The sequence below is a fragment of the Lithobates pipiens genome, unplaced genomic scaffold (genome assembly GCF_037356315.1).
Source record: "Lithobates pipiens isolate NorthernLeopardFrog02 unplaced genomic scaffold, aLitPip1_a1.2 Scaffold_16, whole genome shotgun sequence".
In the NCBI taxonomy this organism is placed as follows: domain Eukaryota; kingdom Metazoa; phylum Chordata; class Amphibia; order Anura; family Ranidae; genus Lithobates; species Lithobates pipiens.
Window position 1 is genome coordinate 327,118,094 of NW_027507748.1, and position 26,740 is coordinate 327,144,833.

Here is a 26,740-nt window from a genome sequence, read left to right on the forward strand (position 1 = left end):
GCAATTCGCCAAACCGGCGGACTTCTGGCGCGGTTTGCCCGGCGGACATATGCATTTAAATTGTGAAAGAACTTTGACCCATGATGACACATCCATCATGGGGTACAGGGCAGCCAATTGAGACATTCCAGCACATCGACAATTGGACCTTCCCCCCACCTTATAAATAGACCTGATCTGGTGGCCATTTTACATTCTGTCTTACGTCAGTGTAGGGAGAGGTTGCTGTGTGGCGCAGGGACAGACTGTAGTGACACAAATCACTAGCTATTAGGTCCACAAAAGTCCTTTTAAGGACTGGTAGAAGTGTACAGTATATAGGGTTCAGTGCACTGCTGCTGACTGCTGTGCTGCTGATTGCTGCCCATTTCTGCAGCTGTCTTTTATCAGTGTATGGACTGAGGGACAGTCTGCAAATCACTAGCTACTATTAGGTCCACAAAGGTCCTTTTAAGGACTGGTATAGGTGTACTATTTGGTGTGCAGTATATAGGTGTGTAATACACGTATAAAATACTTGCACATATAGAAAGCATAGTATAGTGCATTTCCACTGTGCAGCATTGTGACTGCTGAGTGGTTCAGCAGCAATACTACAAAGAGTGACAAACGCAATTAGAAAAAATTATCATAACTGGTGTGATAGACCAGTGGCCCCCAAAAACAACAGATTGAAGCGGGGTGTTATATACCTTCTTCCACATACATACTGCACTTCTCTAGAGACTTTTGTCACAGGGTCATTTAAAAAATGGCAGGCCCTTCCGCAGGGGTGGTAGGGGTAGTGCAGGAGCAACAGGCTTGAGCCAAAATGGCAAATTGCAGAAGGTGCGTGCGATTACATCAAAGAACGCACCAGACTTAGTTGAGTGGCTCACTCAGCCTTACTCTTTTGCACCCTCCTCATCCTCTCGATCTGCACCCTCTTCACTAGGGTTGAAACAACGAATCGATTAATCGACAACTAATCGATTATGAAATTAATCAATTACTATTTTCATAATCGATTAATCAGCCAGTAACAAAATGGGGTTAAAGTTAATGAGTCTGATGATATTTACCAGATTGACCCTTTAATAGTATATCTCTCCTCTAATAGTATATACACTGTATCTCCTATAATAGTATATACACTGTATCTCCTCTAATAGTATATACACTATATCATTCCTCAAATAGTATATGCAGTATATCTCTCCTCTAATAGTATATACAGTATATATCCCCTCTAATAGTATATACAGTATATCTCTCCTCTAATAGTATATGCAGTATATATCCCCTCTAATAGTATATACAGTATATCTCTCCTCTAATAGTATATATCCCCTCTAATAGTATATGCAGTATATATCCCCTCTAATGGTATATACAGTATATCTCTCCTCTAATAGTATATGCAGTATATCTTTCCTCTAATAGTATATACAGTATATCTCTCCTCTAATAGTATATATCCCCTCTAATAGTATATGCAGTATATATCCCCTCTAATGGTATATACAGTATATCTCTCCTCTAATAGTATATGCAGTATATCTTTCCTCTAATAGTATATACAGTATATCCCCTCTAATAGTATATACATTGTATCTCTCCTCTAATAGTATATACAGTATATCTCTTGTAATAGTACCGGTATATAAAGTATATCGCCTCTAATAGTCTATACAGTATATATGACCTCTAATAAATACAGTAAATCTCTTCTGTGTGTTATTCTCAGAGTGGATTAGATATTTTGCTCCCTAACCATATAGTTGGTTATTTATATTTACCACAGCATAGAAATATTTAAGAATAAAATTGCCTTTTTTTTAAACTTTACATATTAACTAAATTATACACACACTATTTTTAAGGTTATTAACCGATTAATCGAAACAATAAATCGGCCAACTAATCGATTATGAAAATAATTGTTAATTGCAGCCCTACTCTTCACGCTCTGCTGTGTGAACCCCCAAAGACACCACCACCACCATATATATACCTTACGCTTGAGTCACAGGATTTATTTTACGATCCATATCAAGACATTTCCGATGCGCAGCCATTCTTGGCATTGGATCAGGAAGAGGAGGTAGCAACAACCGCCACTCGGCAGTCTGACGACAGTACCCAGATCAGCAGGAGGAGGTTGGTCCCCGCTGTTGCTGCCTACTCCGAGATCTCTAAATATAGCGTTGGGGAAGGCGACGTCGATGATGACGTGTCTAGTGATGTCACGTGGGTGCCCACAAGATCTCGGTGCTGGTGTCAGCGCTCTCTCGCGGTGCTGGTGTCAGCGCTCAGTCTCTATCGCGGTGCTGGTGTCAGACAGTGAGGGAGATAGCAGCGGAGAAGCCAATCAGCAGGCAGTACCAGCACCATGGCTGAGGATCAGCATTGGACTGGCACCTCCGGACCACTGGAGCCCTGCAAAGGTGGGGGTAAGGGTCGGGCAGAGGGAGGGGCTTAAGCACAGGTTGGCACACTGGCACAGGACTGCGCTGCCCTGACTGTGGCACCCTCTTCATAGCCTGCCCTGACCTTTCCTCTCCTCCATGGCCTTCATGTACTCTTGAATTGTCAAAATTTCACAGATAAAAAAAAAAAGAATGCTTGTCGTTGTCGATCCCAGATTCACTTAATACTTTTGTTATGTCAGTGTCCATGTGGTGGAACTATGTATGCACAGCTAGTATTTTGTGGCTGAAAATATGACCTGTAGGTTTTTAAGGTTCGCCTGCCATTAAAGTCAATGGGGCCCACCGCGAACTTTGCGGTTTGCGAACTTTTGGCCGCGTTCGCGGTTCACAAAACATCCCGTCGGAAGTTCGTCCATCACTAATGGGCATATGTGAAATTACACCCCAAAATACTGAGTACGGGGATACCACAGGTGTGAGACTTTGAGAGCCTAGCCGCATAAAGGACCCCAAAAAATAAGCACCGCCTTCAGGCTTTCTAAGGGTGTAAATTTTTGATTTCACTCTTCACTGCCTATCACAGTTTCGGAGGCCATGGGATGCCCAGATGGCACAGAACCCCCCCCCCCCCCCCCCCTAAATGACCCCATTTTGGAAAGTAGACACCCAAAGCTATATGCTGAGAGGTGTGGTCAGTATTTTGCAGACCTCACTTTTTGTCACAAAGTTTTGAAATTTGAAAATAAATAAATACATTTTTCTTGTCTTTCTTCATTTTCAAAAACAAATGAGTGCTACAAAATTTTCACCATGACTCTCAGCAAATAACTTGGGGTGGTGTCTACTTTCCAAAATGGGGGTCATGGGTGGGGTGGGGTGTGGGTTGTGCTATCTGGGCATTCTATGGTCTTCAAAAATGTGATAGGTAGTGAGGAGTGAAATCAAAAATTTACGCCCTTAGAAATCCTGAAGGCAGTGCTTGGTTTTCGGGGGCCCCGTACGTGGCTAGGCTCCCAAAAAGTCCCACGCATGCTGTATCCCCATACTCGGGAGAAGAAGCAGAATGTATTTTGGGGTGTAATGCCACATATGCCCATGACATGTTTTAGCAATATATAATTTAGTGACAACTTTGTGCAAAATAAAAGTTTGTAATTTTCCCACAACTTGGCAAAATCTATATACTTTCCAAAGTGGTATCATTTGGGGGTGGGGGGTTTGTACTGCCCTGCCATTCTAGCACCTCAAGAAATGAGATAGGCAGTCAAACTAAAAGCTGTGTAAATTCCAGAAAATGTACCCTAGTTTGTAGACGCTATAACTTTTGCGCAAACCAATAAATTTACTCTTATTGACATTTTTTTTTACCAAAAACATGTGGCTGAACGCATTTTGGCCTAAATGTGACTAAAATTTAGTTTATTGGATTTTTTATAACAAAAATTAGAAAAAAAAAAAAAAAAAGGTCTTTTTCCGTTTACAACGCAAAAAAGAAATATCGCAGAGGCAAATGGCATCAAAAGAAAGCTATTTGTGGGGGGGGGGGGGGGGGGAGGATGCAAATTTCGTTTGGGTACAGCACTGCATGACCGTGCAATTAGCAGTTAAAGCGACGCAGTGCCAAATTGTAAAAAGTGCTCTGGTCAGGAAGGGGGTAAATCCTTCCTGGGGCCGAAGTGGTTAAAAGACATGTTGAATTTGCATAAAATATGATCGCATGATTCTCCAGTCAACTAATGTTACTTTTACACTTGAACACAATTACCTTGATCTTGGCTTCATCCGGGGCCTTGACACTTTCCTGGGGCTTGTTTCCTGGTTTCTCCCTCTGCCTGTACGTTTTCATAACTTCAATGGAAATGGAGTGTCAGTTCTGAAAAAAGCAACGTCATTCCAGTTATAATTTTGAAACTGACTTGTACATGCTGGCCACACACTTAGCAATTTTAGAGTTTTCCTTTATATCGTGTTATATTTAAAAGCAGAACTAATGTTTCTGCTATTTTACCAAGGTTGGATTTAGTTAAAATAAATAAATAAATAAATAAATAAATAAATAAATAAAAGGCACTTGAACCTACAGGTAAGCCTATAATAAAAGCTTACAGTGAGGAAAAAAAATTGTAATGAGTGAAATCTATTTGTTCCCCTATCAGCAAGGATTTCTGGCTCCCAGGTGTCTTCTATACAGGCAACGAGCTGAGATTAGGAGCACTCTCTAACCCCCACTCACATCAGGCCGATTTGGCATGTCAAATCACATGCCAAATCTGAATCTATTGCTGGCAACGGCGCCATCCGAATCGATGTGGCGCTGGCTTTGCGGCGCCGCACCGATTCCCAAAAGGAGTTCCTGCGCTACTTTTCGATACTTCAGGGGCGATTTCAATAGGCATATGTGCAGGATTCCACACAGATGCCTTTCAAATCGCCAATGAATCTGCAGTGCAAAGTAGGTTTGAAATTGTGCGAGTTCAGCTGAACTCACACGATTTCTAATCTGCCCTCAGTGTGAATGAGAGCTTAACCGGTTCCCGACCAGTGCACGAAGATGTACGTTGACAGAATGGCATGGCTGCGCAAATGGACGTACCTGTACATCCCTGTAAATTTGCCACCGTGCCAATGCATGCGCGCCCACCGCAAGCTCCATAAGTAGCATCAGGGGTCCTGCGGACTCTATGTCCACGATCGTCTCACGGGGAGATGCTAATGTAAACAAGCATTTCCCCATTCTGCCTAGCAACACTATCCCTGATCACCGCTCCCTGTAATCGGGAGCGGCGATAAGTGATGTGTCATACAGAGCCCCCCCCCGTTAGAATCACTCCCTAACACTTAACTCCTACAGCACAACCGAGTGTTAAACCCTTCACTGCCAGTGACATTTACACAGTAATCAATGCAATTTTAACCGCTCTGATTGCTGTATAAATGTGAACGGTCCCAAAAATGTGTCAAAATTGTCCTCCATAATGTCTCAGTCACAAAAATCGCTGATCTCCGCCATTACTAATAAAAAAATTAAAAAAATATTAATAAAAATGCCATAAAACTATCCCCGAGTTTGTAGACGCTATAACTTTGGTGCAAACCAATCAAACAAAAATATGTATAAGAATACATATCGGCCTAAACTGGGGAAAAAAAACGTCTTTTTATATATTTTTGGGGGATATAGCAAAAATAAAAAACAATGTGTTTTTTTCAAAATTGACGCTATTTTTTTGTTTATAGCGCAAAAAATAAAAAACCACAGGAGGTGATCAAACCACCAAAAGAAAGTTCTATTTGTGGGACGTCAATTTTGTTTGGGAGCCACGTCGCACGACCGTGCAATTGTCAGTTAAAGCGACGCAGTGCTGAATCGCAAAAAGTGCTCTGGTCTTTGGTCAGCCAAATGGTCCGGGGCTGAAGTTAAAAGGAATGCTCCTAATCTCAGCTTGTTGCCTGTATAAAAGACACCTGTCCACAGAAGCAATCAGATGCCAATCAATCCACCATGGCCAAGACCAAAGAGGTCCAAGGATGTGAGGAACAAGATTGTAGACCTACACAAGGCTGGAATGGGCTACAAGACCATCGCCAAGCAACTTGGTGAGAGAGTGACAACAGTTGGTGCAATTATTTGCAAATGGAAGAAACACAAAATAATTGTCAATCTCCCTTGGTCCGGTGCTCCATACAAGATCTCGCCTCGTGGAGTTTAAATGGTCATGAGAATGGTGAGGAATCAGCCCAGAACTACACGGGAGAATCTGGTCAGTGATCTCAAAGCATCTCAAGGCAGCTGGGACCATAGTCACCAAGAAAACAATTGTTAACACACTACACCATGAAGGACTGAAATCCTGAAGCGCCCTGCAAGGCCCCCTTGCTCAAGAAGGCACACGTACAGGCCCGTCTGAAGTTTTGCCAATGAACATCTGAATGATTCAGAGGAGAACTGAGTTAAAGTGTTGTGGTCAGAGGAGACCAAAATCGAGCTCTTTGGCATCAACATAACTCGCCATGTTTGGAGGAGGAGGAGGAGGAGGAATGCTGCCTACGACCCCAAGAACACCATCAGACATGGAGGTGAAAACATTATGCTTTGGGGATGTTTTTCTGCTATGCTAAGGGGACAAAACATCTTCACCGCATCAAAAGGGATGATGGACAGGGCCATGTACTTGGTCAAGTACCTCCTTACCATCATTCCAGCATGAAAATTTGAAAATTACCCAAAACACACAGCCAAGGCAACAAAAGAATGGCACAGGAAGAAGTGCATTAACGCTGTGCTGCCCGCCATATAACAGAATGATGGCAGCAAAGTAGTTGTGATATCCTGACTGGACGTCATATGACGTGATCAGGATAACACAGTCAGTCAGTCTGCGACACCCTAACTACAATCGTGGTATGAAGTCCCTGACAGAGGCTTCTTACCACATGATCAGCTGTGACCAATCACAGCTGATCATCGTGTAAACCAGGAAGCACTGACCGGGAGAGCCAAAAGCAATAAATCGGCAGCTCGGTGCTGATAACCAGCACATTGATTATTTGCAAAGCCCCCCCCCCATCAAAAGGTGCCCATCAGCTGCCAATCAGTGCCCAACACTTGGCAGCCTGTCCCCATAATAAACGCCTGTCAGTGCCCAAAAAAGTGCCATTGCCACGCATTCAAGCAGCCGCAGCCTGTGAACCCAGGAGGAAGACTGCGTGAAGATAGAAACCCTGTCAGCAGTGTTTCAGCAAGATCAGTTGGGCAGAATCCGCTAAGCTAGTTGCCCGACAGCCGTAGAACCATGCATCTACCAATCGGGACATCTGATGAGCCCATTCCGTATAGGGCTGTCCCTCTTCCCAATGTAGGCTGCGAAGTAGGATGCATATTTTGCCATTATCTGGGCGATCATCTCTGGGGGGGGGGAGTGGTGCTGTAGAGAAACAGTCGCCACTGCATCTATCGCTGGAGCTAGGACATCACGGAGCCCTCCATAACTGACCCTGTCACAAAAGCCTTTCCCTGCATTTCTGTGGGTAGGGCAGCCCATCGAAAATCGTCAGTCCTTGCTAGTATGAACAAGCTCTTAAAAAGCAGTTCTGATAGTACAGGAATAGTGATTCAAATTTACTTACACATATAAACACTTGCACACACTGCAGTACCTTCATTCACACAGATGGGTACTGCACTATAGGGGGAGGCAGAGAGCACAGCCCACACTGCCTCTGCCTTTGCCGAGTGCATTTGCTGGCTGACCAAGCTCCTTCGCTGCCGAAGAACATATTTGGCTGGGGATTGGGAGGTCTCAGTTTTTCTCTACCAGGATGTCCCAACACCCCGGTTTAGAAAGGCTGGTATAGAAAACAATGAACTGTAATAGTTACCCCTGTACAAGTGGATAGTGACTATAGCATAGTGTAGCTTCATCTATAGCAGTTCCTGTTCCTAAAAGCCAAGCAAGCCTAACCTACTGGTACGTAGCTGCCCCTATAGTACAATGCTATGTCCAGTGGCCAGGGAGTACAGGAGGCTCAACAAAGGGTAAACAAAAACACCTGTGGTTCTAGTAGTCTAGTTGTCCACAGAGGATGGGTGGAACTAGTGCCCCACAGGAACATAGTCATTGGGCAGTTTCGATGGGGCAGTACTGGTGCCAGGCAGAAATGTGGTCAACAAAAATAAAAGGGGGCAGAGGGCAGGAACATGGTACTTAACCACTTGCTTACTGGGCACCTAAACCCCCCTTCTGCCCAGACCAATTTTTCAGCTTTCAACGCGGTCACTCTTTGAATGACAATTGCGCGGTCATACAATACTGTAACCAATTGAAATTTTTATCATCCCCCCCCCCCCAAAAAAAAAAATAGAGCTTTTTGGTGGTATTTGATCACCTCTGGGTTTTTTTGTTTTTGTTTTTTTGTTTTTTTTTATTAAAAAAAAAAAAAAAATACAAAACCGTTTTATATTTTGTTCATAAATTGCGTAAACAGGTCATTATTCTCCTTCATTGATGTACGCTGATGAGGCTACACTGATGTACGCTGATGAGGCTACACTGATGTACGCTGATGAGGCTACACTGATGTACGCTGATGAGGCTACACTGATGTACGCTGATGAGGCTACACTAATGTACGCTGATGAGGCTACACAGAGGTGGCACTGACTGGCACCACTGATGGGCATTGATAGGTGGCACTGATGTACTGGTGGGCACCGTGGACCCATATGAGGTGGCTTTGCCTCTCCCTGCTCGGGACTGATGTCCCTTCAACAGAAGTCGGTGATCGGCTTTTTTTTCTCCTCATGCTGTCAGAGCGAGAAGAAAATAAAAACTATTACTGATCCTCTGTTTACATCACATGATCAGCTATCATTGGCTGACAGACGATCACGTGGTAAGGGTCGGGATCAACCTCTTACGCCGATCTGTGATCACCTGAGTCTCATTGACTAAGGTGATCACAGCGACGCCGTACTTGGCCCACACTGGGGCGTGGCCAGCTTTGAAACGGGAGGACGTCAATAGACGTAATCCCGGAAAAGCAGATCCGCCCTGTACCCGTCATTCGGCTATAGCGCAGATCTGAAGTGGATAAACAAGACAGGGTCAGTACAGGCAGTGACATGGTCAGAAAATAACCAAGGGATTGGTCCAGGCTGCAACATCAGGTTTAGTGTCTCAGTCAGGCAAGACCTGGACATGGTTCGAGGCTTCTTCCCAACAAATACTCTTCAAAGCCTCCAATCACTGATCCAAGCATTACAAAACCTGGAGACCAAAAGCTTAAAGCGGACCTTCAGTCATTTTTTCAACTTTCCATCTATTAAATCTTTTGCCCTTGTCATTTAAACTTTGGATAGTAAAACATTTTTCTTTATTATACATCATAGGACACAGAGCCTCAAGTATTTACTGAGTTATGCTACCTTTAGGTGTTGACACTGGCACACCCAATACAGGAAGTTGACTCCTCTATATAACCCCTCCTCCTTCCAGGAGTCCTCAGTTTTTTCGCCAGTGTCTAAAGGTGTTGGCACGAGTGAAGATGTGCTCCGAGAAGCTTCAGGAGGGATCCATGCTGGATTTAAAAAGCCTCCACAACTGCATCCATCCAGCCACTGGGGCTCTAGGATGGTACCCAGGCCTCGCATAGAAGAATGAGGTTTTGCCTGTAATGCTCCTTTGAAGCCTGGACTCTAGGAACCAGGAATCTTTTTGGTCTTGCTACATTACCTAAATTTGTCCTGAGGGGTGGTATACAAGGTCCAAAGCAGTGGAACTCCTACTAAAGGGCTCTAGTCTTTGAATGTTTAAACCACGCTGCCCGCCGTAATGGGTGAAGTTTGGATCTGTTTTCGGCAGTATCCTGCAGCGAGGAATAGGTAAGGAAAGCATAGGAACTGCAAAATGTACCTATGACTTTTTTCAATTATATTGTAATGCCAAAAAAAAAAAAAAAACACAAACTCATCTAGAGGGAGCAAGAATGTGTATACCCGGTTTAAAATGTGTGCTAAAAGCATGCGTCTCAGCAGCAGGGGGGGGGTTCTCCTCTCCCCCCATTTGGGGAAACATGTCAACATAAAAGCTGTTAAATCTGCTGTATAACCTCTCAGTTCTTCATCTTATGAAGGAAAGATTTACCAAAAAATGGAAAGTTCCAGCAGTAGATGTTGCCATTTCCAGTGTGAATAAAAGTTTGACTTGTCCAGTGAACAATGCGCAAATATTAAAGGATTCAACAGATAAAAAGTTTGAATTTGTTAAAATCTTCTTTTAGCAGGTACTGTTGCTCAGCCTGCAATTGCAGCTATAGGCATCTGTCAGTCCTTAAAGGACCAGTTCACAGAGGCCCTTAACGAGCTCCCTGCACAACAGACCCATGAGTTCGCCGACTTACCAAAAGCATTATGTTTTGCCATAGATGCTTTTCACCAGGTGTCCCACCTTGCACTTGTGCTAGTACACATGTGTAGGACCCTTTGGTTAAAGCAGGGGTGTCCAAACTACGGCCCTCCAGCTGTTGCAGAACTACACATCCCATGAGGCATTGTAAAACTCTGACATTCAAAGACATGACTAGGCATGATGGGGATTGTAGTTCCTGAACAACTGGAGGGCCGTAGTTTGGACATGCCTGGGTTAAAGAGTTGGTCCGGCGAAGCCCCCTGAAAAAAAATCTACTGTCTAGTTTCCCATTGCATGGGGAGCGACTATTTGGCAATGATTTGGATAAATGCATCCAGACAATTTCCAGTAAAAGTACACTTTTACCAGTCAAAAGAAAGCATAAATGTCCTTCATTTAAACTAACTTTCTCTCCTGCGCCAAGCGCATCCACCTCTAGGCAGTGGCAACGGCTTCCAGATTCCAGAGCAAAATCGCAGGATCAGGTTCAGGCTCAAAGGAAGACCTGGAGCTGCAAAACTGTAACGCAGAATACTAAGCCCTCTCCATGAAGAGACGTCTCCCCTCAACAAGGTGGGGTGGGGGGGGGGGGGGAGACGTTGCATTTCGCAGAAGTCTGGCAAAGGGAAACTCAGGACAGATGGGCTCTCTACAGTGACTCTAGGATACATACTAGAATTTCGGGAGTTTCCAACATCTCATTTTCTGAGATTAAACGTTCCCAAGGCTCCAGGGGAAAACAATCCCCGTTTCAAGCATTAGACTGATTACTGACTCAAGGGGTAATCATACAGATCCCCACAGAAGAGCAGGGCTTAGGATTCTATTCAAACCTGTTTACGGTACCAAAACCAAATGGGGATGTCAGACCCATTCTGGATCTAAGAAATCTAAATGGGTTCCTGAAAATCCGTTCATTCCGCATGGAGTCGATCAGGTCAGTGGTCACCATCCTACAAGGGGGAGAACTTCTGGTGTCCATTGACATCAGGGATGCATATCTGCATGTCCCTATATTTCCCGCTCACCAAAGGTTTCGGCTATTCGAAGTAGAATAATAACACTTTCAGTTTGCGGCCTTACCCTTCGGGCTAGCCACAGCACCATGGGCATTCACAAAAATACTGGCCCCGCCTCTAGCCAGGTTAAGGGCACAGGACATAACAGTGTTGGTGTACCTAGACGACCTATTGTTAAAGAGAAAGTAAACTCTCCCACTCTGATGCTTATTTTCATTTAGTCCATTATAGTACGCAATTATCAAACTATAGCCACTGTAATTCAGCCGAAATCGCAAATTACTTCCTGTTTAACCACTTCCCGACCAGCGCACGACGATGTACGTCAACAGAATGGCACGGGCAGGCATATTGGCGTACATGTACGTCCAATATTCGATGCCGCCCTGCCATCGGGAGCGCGCCGCCGCCGGCGCGCTCCCGCGCTGGTCGGGACCCCCGTGAGTCCGGTCGCGGGATCCGGGGACTCGATCGCCGCAGGCATCCCCGCGATCGTCTCACGGAGCGGCCGAATGGAGGAAATGCTGTATAAACAACATTTTTCCATTCTGCCTAGCAACTAGTGACGCTGATCTCTGCTCCATGTGATTGGAGCAGAGATCAGTGTACACTAAATGAAAGCCCAACCCCCCCACAGTTAGTAACACACCCCTAGGAACACTTAACCCCTACACTGCCACCCACTGGTTAACCCTTTCACTGCCAGTGTCATTTACACAGGAATCACTGCATTTATATAGCAGTGATTACTGTATAAATGACAATGGTCCCAAAAATGTGTCAAAAATGTCCGATGGGTCCCCGACAATGTCGCAGTCACAATAAAAATCGCAGATCGCCGCCATTACTAGTAAAAAAAAAAAAATAATAAAAAATTATTAATAAAAATGCTATAAAACTATCCCTATTTTGTAAACGCTATAACTTTTGCGCAAACCAATCGCTTATTGCGATTTTTTTTACCAAAAATATGTAGAAGAATACGTATCGGCCTAAATTGAGGGAAAAAAATGTTTTTTTATATATTTTTGGGGGATATTTATTATAACAAAAAGTAAAAAATAATGCGTTTTTTTCAAAATTGTTCTGTTTGTTCTGTTCTATTTTTGTTTATAGCGCAAAAAATAAAAACCGCAGGGGTGATCAAATACCACCAAAAGAAAGCTCTATTTGTGGGAAAAAAAGGACGTCAATTTTGTTTGGGAGCCACGTCGCACGACCGCGCAATTGTCAGTTAAAGCGACGCAGTGCCGAATCGCAAAAAGTGGTCTGGTCTTTGACCAGCAAATTGGTCCGGTCTGAAAGTGGTTAAAGAAACTTCAAAAAACTTGTTTCCAGCAGTAAGGCAGCGCCATCTTAAGTATTGTTTTCTGAGTCCACAGTAGAGTGCATTTCCGCCCTTACATTGAGCACTTCCTGTACTATTAACCAAGCCTCCTTCTCAATCCAACGTTTCTATGGCAACTGCTTCCCTGCTCATAACTTGTTTTATTTCATAGTATTTACTTGTGACGATTATCTAGTGTTTGCCCTTTTTCAGTCTTATCAGCTTCAGCCAAGACTGCAGTAATACTGCCCGATGCAGTCCATGTGATGTCACATGGTCACATGGGGTATAGGAGGAAGCTCTGAGTGATTATGGAGTCTCGTGGGATTTCAGTGTTGTGCTGTAGGAAGTCCTGATAATAGATAGACAAGCACACAGAGTGTGCCGTAAATCATGGGAGATATGGGCATGCTCAGTGACATCAATCTAAAGAACAAAAAGGATAACAATACTATGCAAGTAAGGAGATATCTACAAGCAGTGTTCATTAGGGTTTTTTATGCTGATTCACATGGGATAAAAGTTGTGGGGGGAGAGTTTACAACCACTTTAATAGACCAGTCAGTGACTCGCTTAAAACAAAACGTACTTGTTACCTGGAAATTCTTGGTTGGATCCTCAACCTAGAGAAGTCTTCCTTAAAACCAGTAAGAAGGCTGGATTATTTAGGCCTAGATACAGCCCAGAAAAGGGTGTTCTTGCCTTCAGCAAAGATCCTCTCCATACAAGAGCTGGTATGGATTGTCCAGGTCAAAAGCAAATCCTTCAATTCGCCTTTGCATGAGGTTGTTAGGAAAGATGGTAGTTTCATGCAAAGCAGTTCCCTATGCCCAGTTCCATTCAAGACTGTTGCAAAACAGTATCCTCTCTGCTTGGAACAAGGTGATCCAAACTTTGGACACAATTGGTGATTACGAAGCCAGAATCTTCTGAAAGGGAAATCCTTCAGACAAATTATTGGGAAAGTAGTAACGACAGATGCCAGCCTCTCAGGCTGGGGAGCGGTAATAGAAAGGACGACTGTCCAGGGACAGTGGTCAAAACTCGAAAGAGCCATGCCCATCAACATCCTAGAGATACGGGCAGTGTGTCTGGCTCTTCCAGGTTAAAAAATTGTCCTGTCAGGATCCAATCTAACAAAGCCATGGCTGGGGCATATATCAATCACCAAGGGGGCACCAAGAGTCTCTCAGCTCAGAGAGAGGTAAACCATATCCTAACTTGGGCAGAAAGGAATGTCCCATGTCTATCGGCAGCTTTCATTCCAGGAGTAGAAAATTGGCAGGCAGACTACCTAAGTCGCCAACAGTTATTCCAGGGGGAATGGTCTCTTCACCCAATGTTTTTCGGGCTGTTTGCCAAAGATGGGGAATCTGGACATAGATCTTCTTCTAGCGTCCAGATTCAACATGAAGTTAGTCAACCTTGTGTCCAGAATAAGAGATCCACTCGCATATGGAATAGATGTGGTGGTAAACCTGTGGGATCAGTTTTCACTGATCCAAATACCCTAAAACAAGCAGCTACATAAAAAATATGGCAAACATAAAAAAAGGGACCACTTACCACTTTTAATCCAGAATATATAAAGAAAGAGGGGAAGAGAGCCTCCTTGTGCAAAGTCCATTCATATCAGTAATTTATTTTTAAAAAAGGCCACTGATGACGTCTTACGACGAGACGTACGTCAGGCAGAGGAAATGGAGGTGATGTCAGCATGGGCGCCGGACGATATTGTACACCGAATGCCTGTTTTTAATCAGCTTTGTAAGTAGATGTCTTTTTAATACAATAACGATATGGACGGATGGTTGCTGACGTTGCTACTTATAGCGCTAGTACACCAGGTCTATCACCCTGGTGTACTGGCGCTATTTTTAGCCCAAAAGCTCCTAAAAAATGCCTCAGTGTGAAAGTGGCCTAAACGTCTCTGAGGGTTTTATTTGGCACTGAAAAGACTGTAAATCACAGTAAACTCATAGTTGTATGCAAAAGCTTAGGAACCCCTGACAATTTCCATGATTGTCATTTATAAATATTTGGGTGTTTGGATCAGCAATTTCATTTTGATCTATCAAATAACTGAAGGACACAGTACTATTTCAGTAGTGAAATTACCGTAGGTTTATTGGATTAACAGTAAATGCACAATATGAATAAAAACTAAATTAAATTAGACAGGTGCATAAATTTGGGAACCCTTGTCATTTTATTGATTTGAATACCTGTAACTACTTAGCACTGATTAATTGGAACACAAAATTCGTTTGGTGAGCTCATTAAGCCTTGAACTTCAAAGACAGGTGCATCCAATCATGAAAAAAGGTATTTAAGGTGGCCAATTCCAAGTTGTTGTTGTTTTTGATTCTCCTCCGAAGAGTGGCAACATGGGGGCCTCAAAACAACTCACAAATGACCTGGAAACAAATATTGTTCTACATTATGGTTTAGGGGGAAGGCTACAAAAAGTTATCACAAAGATATAAGCTGTCAGTGTCCACTGTGAGGAACATAGTGAGGAAATGGAAGACCACAGGCACAGTTCTTGACAAGGCCAGAAGTAGCAGGTCACATAAAATATTGGAGACAATGGCGAAGGATGGCGAGAACGGTCAGAAACAGCCCACGGACCACCTCCAAAGACCTACAACATCAACTTGCTGCAGATGGTGTCACGGTGTATCCTTCAACGATTCAGCGCACTTGGAACAGGGTGAAGCTGTATGGGAGAGTGATGCGAAAATTCAAGTTAGACTTACCAGTAACTTGTTTTCCAGTAGACTTGCAGGACAGCCATCCGAGAGATCATGGCTCCACCTCCCAAAGCAAACACCTCCTACATCAGAGCTTTTTAAGAGAAGCCTCCACGCAGCCTCCTCAGTTGTTTGTAGAGACTCTCCAACCCCAGCTGCAACACATAAGTGACAGTTATATCATAGTATTACAGCAACATAAGAACAGGGTGGATTACTGCTGTCCTGAAAGTCTATTGGAAAACAAGTTACCGGTAAGTCTAACTTGAATTTTCCAAAACAACTTTCAGGACAGCCACCCGAGAGGATTACCAAGACTTATTCCATTCGAGGTGGGACAACAACCTGTAAGACTTTTCTTTCCAAAAGCCTGATCCCCAGCTGTCATGAGATCTAATCTATAATGGCGGGCAAATGTCGTCAGACTTGACCAGTTAGCTGCCTTACATATCTGTTCGGGGGTGGTGCCAGCCTTCTCTGCCCAACTCACCGCTGTAGCTCTTGTGGAATGAGCCCGGACACTCACTGGACTCCTCTGGCCAGCACAGGAATAGGCTTCCGCATTTGCCATCCTTAGCCATCTTGCTATGGTCCCTTTGGAAGCTTGCTTTCCCTTTTTACTACCGGAAAATAAAATAAATAGTGCATCCACACATCTAAAGTCCTTAGTGGCTTACAAATAACTTAGAACTGCTCTTTTAACATCCAAAGGTATGGAATTCTTTCTTACCCGACAGATTAGAGCAGAATGTAGGAAGAATTATCTCCTGGGATCAATTTTGAATTGACGCCACTTTATGCAAAAAATTAGGATCCGTTTTAAGGACTATCCTATCTGGAAAAACAGAAAAGAGCGGCTCCCTGATTGACAAGGCCTGCAACTTACTGACTCTGCGAGCTGAAATAATGGCCACTAAAAAAACGGTTTTCAATGTAATCCATTCAGGGAGGCCTACTCTTCTGCAGGATCCCTGGTCAGAGCCTGCAGAACAGTAGGCAAGTCCCAGCCTGGGCAAATCTTAGACACCACAGGCCTAGATCGAGAAAGAGCTCTAAAGAACATGACTACTAGGGGGTCTGATGTTATAGGTTTCGCCAAGAAAACCCCTAGAGCGGCCACTTGCACCTTGAGGGTGATGATGGTCAACTGATTTTTTACTCATTATCTGCCCCTTCCTGCAGAAATTCCAAAATTGAAGCAATTTTCCTCGGTGATCTTGTCGAAGACTTGCACCAGGAATTGAATACCTTCCAGTATTTAAAATATATTGCCCTAGTGACCTTCTTCCTACTGGACAACAGAGTAGCCACCAACTTGTCCGAGAACCCTTTCCTCTTCAAGAGCTGCTCCTCAGAAACCAAGCCGTGAGCCTCAGCTTCACCAGATCTTGATGGACAAGGGGCCCCTGACAGAGGAGATCCAGTCTTAGAGGAAGATGCCAGAATGGTTTTAACTGCATCTGTAGTAGGGCCCGAGAACCAAGGTCTTTTGGGCCAAAAGGGAGTGATCAGAATTACCCTTGCCTCCTCTCTTCCGATCTTGCGTATAACTTGCTGTATCAACTGAAACGAGGGAAAGGCGTAGCATAGGTGAAAATCTCAACTGTGTGCCAAGGCATCCACTCCCAACGACTTCTCGTGCCTGTTCAAGGAGAAGAGAGGGACCTGGGCATTTTCCTGAGTGGCAAAGAGATCTACATCTGGCTGTCCCCATTTTTCCTCCATCAGCCTGAAAACCTCTGGATTCAACTGCCATTCTGCCTCTAAGACCTGGTTCCTGCTGAGGAAGTCTGCTTTTTCGTTTAGAGACCCCTTTAGGTGGATCGCTGACAAGGACAGAGTAAACTGCTCTGCCCACGCCAGGATACCCTTTACCAGATCCTGAAGCTCCCTGCTTCTGGTTCCTCCTTGCCTGTTTAAGTATGCCACGATGGTGGCATTGTCCGATAGGACCTGGATGTGTTGCTTCTGGATAACACGAGAGAACATGAGAAGGCCAACATAGCCCTCCACTGCTTTCAGTTCCCTCCAAATTGAGGACCTCCCTGCCTCTTCCGCGGACTAGGAGCCCTGAACCCACTGGCTGTCCATGTGAGCCCCCCAACCCCAGGAGCTGGCGTTAGTTGTCAGGCGCACCTGGACCAGGAAAGACCACAACAGGCCTTCTGAAAGAACCTCTCGGTTCCTCCACCACCACAGACCTCTTTTTACAGGAGGCAGGGATCTTCACCATAAAATCCAGCAAACTCTGTTGACGATCCCAAACCTTCAACAAGCAAGCCTGAAGAGGCCTGAAATGATGCCTCGCCCACTGGACCGCCGGGATGGAAGAAGTCAAGGTTCCCAATGCCGACATAACCTTCCTGATGGACAGGGGCTGATTGGATTGCAGTTGGGATATTAACTGTATCAGCTTCTCTTTCTCTTCCGGCAGGAAAATCTTTTGATCCAGAAAACGGATATGAAACCCCAGGAAAGTCACTTCCTGAGCGGGAACCAAATTTGATTTCTGCAGATTTATAATCCATTCTAACTCTCTTAGGTGGATGCAGGCTCTGTCCAGATCTTTCCGCAAACCCTCCCTGGTCTGGGCGAAAAATAACAGGTCGTCTAGGTAGGGAATCACCGAGATTCCTTCCAGGCGGAGGGGAGCTAAAGCCTCAGCCATAATCTTGGTGAACACTCTCGGGATGGCGGCGACAGGCCGAACGGGAGGGCTCTGAACTGGAGGTGAACTACCTTGCTCCCTTCGTTTAGTGCCAACCTCAAATATCTCTGAGACCCGACCAAAATTGGGACATGGAGATACGCATCCTGCAAATCTATGGATGCCATATAGCACTCCTGGATTCAGGAGGTTCCTTTTGGAGACTATAGAGTCAATCCGAAACCTCTCGTACCGCACTGACTTGTTCAGCCCTTTGAGGTTCAAGATGAGTCGGAACCTTCCTGAAGGCTTTCAGACGAGGAACACATGCAAATAAAATCCCTGACCCAGCTCCCCTGTTGGGACTGGCACAATGACCCCCTGAAACATCAGATTCCGAATAAGGGATTTCATAGCGAAGGCCTTGACTGGATCCCTTGGGAGGTTTGTGAACAGGAGCCACCTCCGTAAACTATCTCTTAACCATGGGAAACCATCCTCAAAACTAACGGATTTTGAGTAATGGCCTCCCACTGAGGGAGAAACTCTTGGTGCCTCCCTCCCACCCCGACGGGTGAGTCATTGTGGCTTGGCAGCGGACGCAGGAGGATTGAGGAGTACTACCCCTTTACCCTTGGGTTTTTGTACCGCCCAAGGCTTCCACCTGTTCTGTGTCCTATCTTTAGCTTGCCCCTTGGGGCTCCGAAAAAACCATCTCCGCGTCTGCGCTGGCTTTTTCTTCACTGGAAAAGATTTTTTCCTATCTGCTGTTTGGTCCAGAATAGTCTAATTCTGAGCTGAACAACAAATCCCCCGCAAAAGGAATACTGTGCAGCCTATTTTTTTGAAGCCCCATCACCTGGCCAGGTTTTCAGCCATTCTAACAGAGTTAGTCAGGACGGCTGGACTGGATGTCATGCGGACTGACTCAGCCGAAACATCTGCAATATATGCAATTGCCGCTGAGAGAGTGTAGCAAAGGAGTCCAAAATCTCTTGCTTTGGGAAATCCCCCAAAATATGAGATTTCAATTGGTTAACCCAATGATCTAGATTTCTTGCCACACAGGTTGTTGCCATGGGCAGTTTCAAATTCATCATTACAGACTGCCAGGATCTTTTTAGAAGGAGAGCCATCTTTTTATCCATGGGTTCTTTTAAAGTGCCCATGTCCTCAAAGGCGAAGTCTGTCGATTTCGATACCTGAGAGCAGGCAAAGTCTAACTTTGGGACCTTGTTCCAAACCAGGTCCGAGTTGTCTTCAAAAGGAAACCTCCTCCTGGGTGCTCTGGAGAAAAACTGTTTTTCAGGCTCCAACCACTCTCTTGATCATGTCCGACACTAGGGAATGTACCAGGAAGGTGCAAGATCTGGAATCCCCCAGCCATGCATACATGCGATCATGTAGGGAGAGCTCTTTTTTTCTCTTCCTCAATACCTAAAGTGTCATATCACTTTGAGGAAACGTCCCACTTCTTCCAAGGATAATTTGTACTTGGAGGCTGCTTCTGAATCCTCCTCTGAGTCAGACTCCTCTAAGGCCAGCGAGAAGGAATCCTTGAGGTGTAATGAGACCACCCCCCCCCAGTCAGCACTGGGAACACCCCTGAGGTTCCACGGATGACTGCTGGGTTCTATGCTCTCCCGACGTTCCAGGCTCGTCTGACAGATTAGACCTGAACGCCTGAAAAGTAGCCTTAAGCTCATCCTTAATGGTTGAAATTAAATCACCACAAAAGGATGGGGATTCCTCCCTAACCAGGCTTGTGATACAAGATGTACAAAGCGCTTTGGCCCAGGTTTCACCAAGTTTCTCCTTGCAGACAGGACATCTCCTCTTAACTGGTTGGGCAGCACTTTTTGCCTAAACAAACAGAAAGAGACAAGGAAAAAACAAACCATGCTTTTTATTTCTGCAAACAAAATGCAGCTTACACCCGGGTGCAACTAAGGAAAAATCACACAATTGCCTAGTGCCCAAGCAAGCCGACACCCCTTAATCCTCCACCACTGCAAACACCAAGGAGAGGGAGAGGAGGGGGTGTGGGGAAAAGGGGGGTAGGGTGATCACTATTCCCCCCCCCCCCCAGGAGCACAGGATCCGGACTAATCAGAGCACTGCTCCTATCTTCACCTTGCTTGCCCCCTTGTCTGTATCGCTGTCTCTAGCAAATGCGTAGGATACACCGCCACCGGTCCCGGATTCAAAATCGCTGCTGCACCGACCGAAACCTTAAATAAGGCACCAGTTGGCGCTCCTCTCTCCCCACCTGCATTCCAGCAACAGGAAATGAGGTGGCGCGCCGCAAGTCCCGCTCCTGGCCACCTGGAAGATGGCAACTGCTTCTCCCGCGATGCAGCGTGCGCTGCACGCGGGAAATCCAAAAACTGCGGCGCCAGCTCTGACGGGAAAAAAAACACACAGTGGCAAAGGACCTCTGGCATACTGGCGCTCCTTGAGCACTGAAGGGGGAGAGAGAGCCCAAGGGACCATCCCCACCGGGAAGCAGATGGGAGGACCAGCCCCTAAAAAGAAACGATCAAAAAGGTGAGAACTTGCACTCTCAGGACCACCCGAGAGATTGTGGCTCCCACCAGAGGTATTCCTCCTAGTTGGAGGAAACAAAAACAAAAAAAAAAAAACTGAGGAGGAGGCTGCATGGAGGCTTCCCTTAAAAAGCTCTGATGGAGGAGGCGTTTCCTTTGGGAGGAGCCATGATCTCTCGGGTGGCTGTCCTGAAAGAAGCCTTTTCTGCACACACGCCACAAACTGAACCGTTTGAGATATGCAAACGCACATTTGGACAAGCCAGCTTCATTTTGGAATAAGGTGTTGTGGACTGATGAAACAAAGATTGAGTTATTTTGTCATAACAAGGGACGTCGTACATGATGGCAAGAGAACACAGCATTCCAAGAAAAACACTTGCTACCCACAGTAAAATTTGGTGGAGGTTCCATCATGCTGTGGGGGCTGTGTGGCCAGTGCCGGTACTGGGAATCTGGTTAAAAAGTTGAGGGTCGCATGGATTCCACTCAATATGAGCAGATTCTTGAGAATAATGTTGAGGAATCAGTCACAAAGTTTAAGTTACGCCGGGGCTGGATATTTCAACAAGACAACGACCCAAAACACTGCTCAAAATATACTCGGGCATTTATGCAGAGGAACAAGTACAATGTTCTGGAATGGCCATACCAATCTCCAGACCTGAATATCATTGAACATCTGTGGGGTGATTTGAAGCCAGCTGTCCATGCTCAGCAACCATCAAACCTAACTGAACTGGAGATGTTTTGTAAGGAGGAATGGTCCCAAATACATTCATCCAGAAGCCAGACACTCGTTACAGGCTATAGGAAGCATCTAGGGGCTGTTATTTCTGCTAAGGGAGTCTCTACTAAATATTGATTTTTCTTTTGGGGTGCCCAAATTTATGCAACTGTCTAATTTCTTTTTGATGCATATTGTGCATTTTCTATTAATCCAATAAACCTCATTTAACTACTGAAATATTTCTGTGTCCTTCAGTTATTTTATATATCAAAATTAAATTGCTGATCCAAACACCCAAATATTTTATAAATGACAATTATGGAAAATGTGAGGGGTTCCTAAACTTTTGCATTAAACTGTAGTCTCTCTCACATGTGCTTCTCTGTACGATGGGAAGGAGAGAGAACCAGTACAACAATATGTGCCTTTTGTTCACATTTGTGATCCACATGGTACAGGGGCCAATCACAGCATCCCTGTACCTATTGGTAATGCCTTGCGTCCATGGGAGACGGCCATTACAAACCAAGGCCATCCATGAGCATTAAAAGTAGGACGATGCACTAGTGCATCAACCTAGAATGAAATTTGTCACTTTAACCGCTTTCCACCTGGCTAATGCACAGATGTGGCCAGGCGGAAGGAGTTTAAAGTGACCCTGTCACCAAAATAGAACATGCAGGTAAAAGAACAGGAAAAAAAGGAAGAAGAAGAAACAAGAATCATATCTGCTTACTTGCTGCGTTTTCCTTTCCTAAAATGATTACCTTGCAATGTGCCTCAGAACTTGCTTGAAAGGTTGACTAGTCAATTCCTTAGCATAGCCTTCCCCCTCATGCCAGGTTATAGCCCTCTCCCGTTTGGGAAACTTCAAAAATTACCCTCTGTGCTGCCACTACATGCAAGATTGCAGAGCCCAGCAGCAGTCTCACTGCTTTGGGATGTCTACACAAGGGAGGCTTTTACAGGTAAAACAGGTTCACACTATTAATACTGGACTACATACAAAAATAAACAATGTATTAACTTATACAGAGGTACTTCCCTCTGAAAAGAGCATTGGGAAGTTTGAGGATTAACGTGAATCTAAACCCAGAAACAAAAAAAATATATATAAATCCTTAAGGGGAGGGCCAGCTGAAATTTTTTTTTTTTTTAAGTCAGCAGCTACAAAACACTGTAGCTGCTGACTTTTAATAAGCAGACTTACCTGTCCAGGGCACCCGCGATGTTGGCCGCCCGAGGCCGACCCGTCCCTCGGCTCCCGACGCCACCATTCCGACTAAGGGAAACAGGCAATGGAGCCTTGCGGCTTCACTGTCCATTTCCTATTGCGCATGCGCGAGTTGCGCAACGCTTTGTGAATGGGGCACACTGTGTTCTGGGACACCCAGTTCCCAGAACACAGCACCCCATTACCCAAAAGATGATGCACGGAGGAGACAAGACTGAAGATCACCGCGGAGTAGGAAGAGGCAGATTAGGACGATCTGCCTAGCAACAGGCATTTCTGGCAATTTTTTTCAGATTTGCAACATTTTAATGTACTTTTGTTATTCAGGGTGGCCCTCCACTTTAAATGTGGTGGCTGCATTTGTTTTTTTATGCTCTCCCCTGCCCTTACAGTGGAACCTTGGATTACAAGCATAATCCGTTCCAGAAGAATGCTAGTAATCCAAAGCACTCGATTATCAAAGCGGGTTTCCCCATAGAAGTCAAATAGAAACGAAGATAATTCGTTCCACATTGACTTCTATTGCATGCAATACTGCGTGTGGGCGGCGGTGGGGCTTTGAAAATACTTGGGGACAGCTCCGCTGAACTCTGAAACCCTTCAGTATGGAGTTTTTCTGAATGGCACCAAACCGTTTCGAGTGTCACTGGCGCTCCCACACCTCTGGCCACATATGGTACTGCGCACCACATTAGCTTGAATTCTGCTTAAAAGTTGCTCGTCATTCAAAATGCTCGTTAACCACGTTACTCGTTAATCAAGGTTCCACTTCATTTTCAACTGGTGATTTAGCCAGCAACACATTTCTCGTTATATATGGTGGTTTCACACTAGCCTTTCTTAACCATGATTTCTTCAGAGGTTCCTAGAGCAACAAGCAATTTCTGCCTCTCAGATCAGTAACCACTGACACCAAAGACCTTTTTATCTATCTGTAGGAGGGCAATTCTTCCCCATGACAACAAAATGTAAGGAGCATTCTTCCCAGTGACCATCACGCTAAAGTATGGTGAGCTATAGTAATTATTAGAAGGGGTTCTTTGAGATATGAAAGTTAGATCAAGGATTCTTCATGTTAAAAATGGTTGAGAAAGGCTGTTCCACACTATAGAGGTGCAATTTAACCAACCTTGGAGAGCGGCACTGTAAACCAGTGGAGAAGGTAGAGTAGGATGAACTAAGAAATTCAGATGTACTTGCCTACAAAATTAAAGCAAACTCCAGTCTACAACCTTTTAAGAATTCACAGCAACAGTTTTTGTTTTCTACCCCTTTTACATAAAGTAATAAAAGCTGACTATTGTAAGCACTCATGTCTCAGCCAAAAATGCTGTATACCCGGGCTTGTATAGTTAGTTGAAAAATAGCCTCAAGGCTAGATCACCAAGTAGGCAAAAAAGGAAAACTAATGTAGTCTCCGCATTTAAGCATTGGTAAGCTGCAATAGATTACATGGGTTTACACATGCTTTAAAACATACTTTGTGTACAGCACAGTTGGAGAACAAACTGTTTTCCTTTGCAATGGAGCAGGTTATGTTACTCAGCTACAATGCAGATACCAAAAGGTTTGTCATTCCACAGTACACAGCCAGGAAGGCGAACACGTATAGCCAAGTAATCCAACAAAAATAGACTGAGCTGCATGCCAACTGTAATATAACAAATGTTTGTGTTGCAGCTCTTTCCCCACACACACACAGCTTGAATTAGGAAAAATGAGTACGTCTGTGCTGGAGGAGTCAGGGCAAAGAGTCCACCCAGTTAGCCTCACTACCCAAGAAAAGGCCTGTATTCTGGAAAAGTAGTATATTTATGTACACCTTCAATTGACACCTCCCACCTGGCCACTGCACATATACGGCCAGGTGCCTCCTCCTTCTGAGTGGACGTTCAGGAACGTCCCTCGGGAGGAGGATCGCTCGTGCCCACGCAGCGGCGCGATACAGATGTGCTAGTGTCACCTGGACACGTCGCATTTCCGATGAGCAGGAGAGCTCTGTGATTGGCACTCTTGATTATATAACAGCTGTGTCCAATCACAGCCGTCATGTGACGAAAATAGAGAGCCGGTTGCTAGGTGATCCTCTCCTCACACAGAAGTTGTCAGAGAGGATAGGAGAGCGGATCGCTGAAGTCAGCCGGTGATTAGCGAGTAGGAGCTATTTTTTTGTTTTGTTTTTTGTTTTATTTCTTTTTGTTTTTTATACATGACACAGAATAGGAGCTTTTAAAGAGGAGGGCCGCTTTAAAAAAAAAAAAAATTAAAGTCAGCAGCTGCAAACACTGTATCTGCTGACTTAATAAGCACACTTACCTGTCCAGGGCGCCTGCGATGTCGGCCGCCCGAGGCCGACCCGTCCCTCGGCTCCGGGCGCCACCATTTTGGCTAAGGGAAACAGGCAGTGGAGCCTTGCGACTTCACTGCCCGTTTCCTACTGCGCATGCGCGAGTCGCGCAGAGCTTTGTGAATGGGGCGCGCTGTGTTCTGGGACACACAGTTCCCAGAAGACGCCACACGGAGGAGAGAAGATAGAAGATCTCCACGGAGGAGGAAGAGGCAGATTAGGATGATGTGCCTAGCAACAGGCATTTCTGGTAATTTCTCTTTTCTGATTTTTTTATTTTTTATGTATTTTTTTTTTTCAGGGTGGCCCTCCACTTTAAGCATATGAAAAAAAAAAAAAAAAATGCTCAAAAGCACATTAACGCATTCTAGTGGTCAGAATTCTGGCCACTAGAATGCAATATCACCAGATGCATGATAGCATGGTAATGTGCATTAACGTTCAAGAAAAAAATGCCGCTTTTGATGCTGCAAACTCCTGTAGGAGAAAAAATATTTTTAAGCTTACAGGTGTGCATGAGGCTTAAGAGTGATGTTAAGGAGTATGGTGGATGGAAAAAAGGGATATTGACTGAGCCTCCAGCTAGTAAAAATTTATTTTGGATAGTTTACCACAGCTGTTCATTTGTGTTACGAGGTTATTAACCGAGCGCGTGCAATTTTGAAGCGTGACATGTTGGGTATCTATTTACTCGCCATATCTTCCCCTTTCACATTATGCAAAAAAATTGGGCTAACTTTACTGTTTTGTTTTTTTAAGCATGAAACTGTTTTTTTCCTGAAAAAATTGAATGAAAATTGCTGCGCAAATACCGTGCGAGATAAAAAGTTGCAACGACCGCTATTGTATTCTCTAAGCTCTTTGCTAAAAAAAATAAAAAATAAATAAACATATGTTTGGGGGTTCTATGTCATTTTCTAGCAAAAACATTAGGAATTTTACATATAGGAGAGAAATGTCAGAATTGGCCTGGGCACGAAGTGGTTAAAGATTATTTTAAGATGCACAAAAGCTGCAAATTTGTTTTGGGAGTGTTATGAGACTTACAAGTACATTTATAAAGATTCGTTTTTAAAAAAACAAGTTCAATAGTAAAAGAATAGAACTGGTTTAAAAACTTGACTCACAAAAAAAAACAAAAAAAAAAAAAAACACCCTTGCAGTGGGGCCCCCTCTTCCCCTGCATAGCAAGGGTTAACCACTTCAGCCCCGAAAGGCTTTACCCCCTTCCTAACCAGAGCTCTTTTTGCAATTCAGCACTCCGTCGCTTTAACTGACAATTGCTCGGTCCAGCGATTATGTACCCAAAACAAAATTGACGTCCTTTTTTTCCACAGAGCTTTCTTTTGGTGGTATTTGATCACCTCTGATGTTTTTAGTTTTTTTCGCCATAAACAAAAAAAGGGCGACAATTTTGTAAATTTTTTTTTTTACTTTTTGCTATAATAAATATCCCCCCAAAAAATATATATTAATATTTTTTTTTTTTAACCACTTCCCACCCGGCCAATGCATATATACGGCCGGGTGGGAGCCGTCTATTCCTGACAGGCCGTTCAGGAACGTCCTTCAGGAATAGCGGGATCGCGCGCGCGCGCTCGCACAGCGGCGCGATCCCGATGTGCTCGTGTCACCCGGACACGGCACATCTCAGATCGGCAGGAGGGCTCTGTGATTGGCCCTCCTGATCACATGACAGCCGTGTCCAATCACGGCCGTCATGTGATGTAAACAAACAGCCGGTTGCTAGGCAATCGGCTCTCCTCTCCTCACACGGAAGTCACCGCTGAGGAGAGGAGAGCAGAACGCTGCAGCCGGC

General features: G+C 44.6%; 1 protein-coding gene across 1 annotated transcript in view; it reads right to left on the reverse strand.

Moving 5' to 3' along the window:
• Positions 1 to 26,740, reverse strand: part of LOC143982759 (heterogeneous nuclear ribonucleoprotein R-like) — a gene marked incomplete in the record, with an annotated part of 59,653 nt that overhangs the window by 14,401 nt on the left and 18,512 nt on the right. The window contains 1 exon segment of the mRNA XM_077481751.1: positions 4,177 to 4,284. Within this exon segment, the coding sequence (XP_077337877.1) occupies positions 4,177 to 4,257 (81 nt within the window).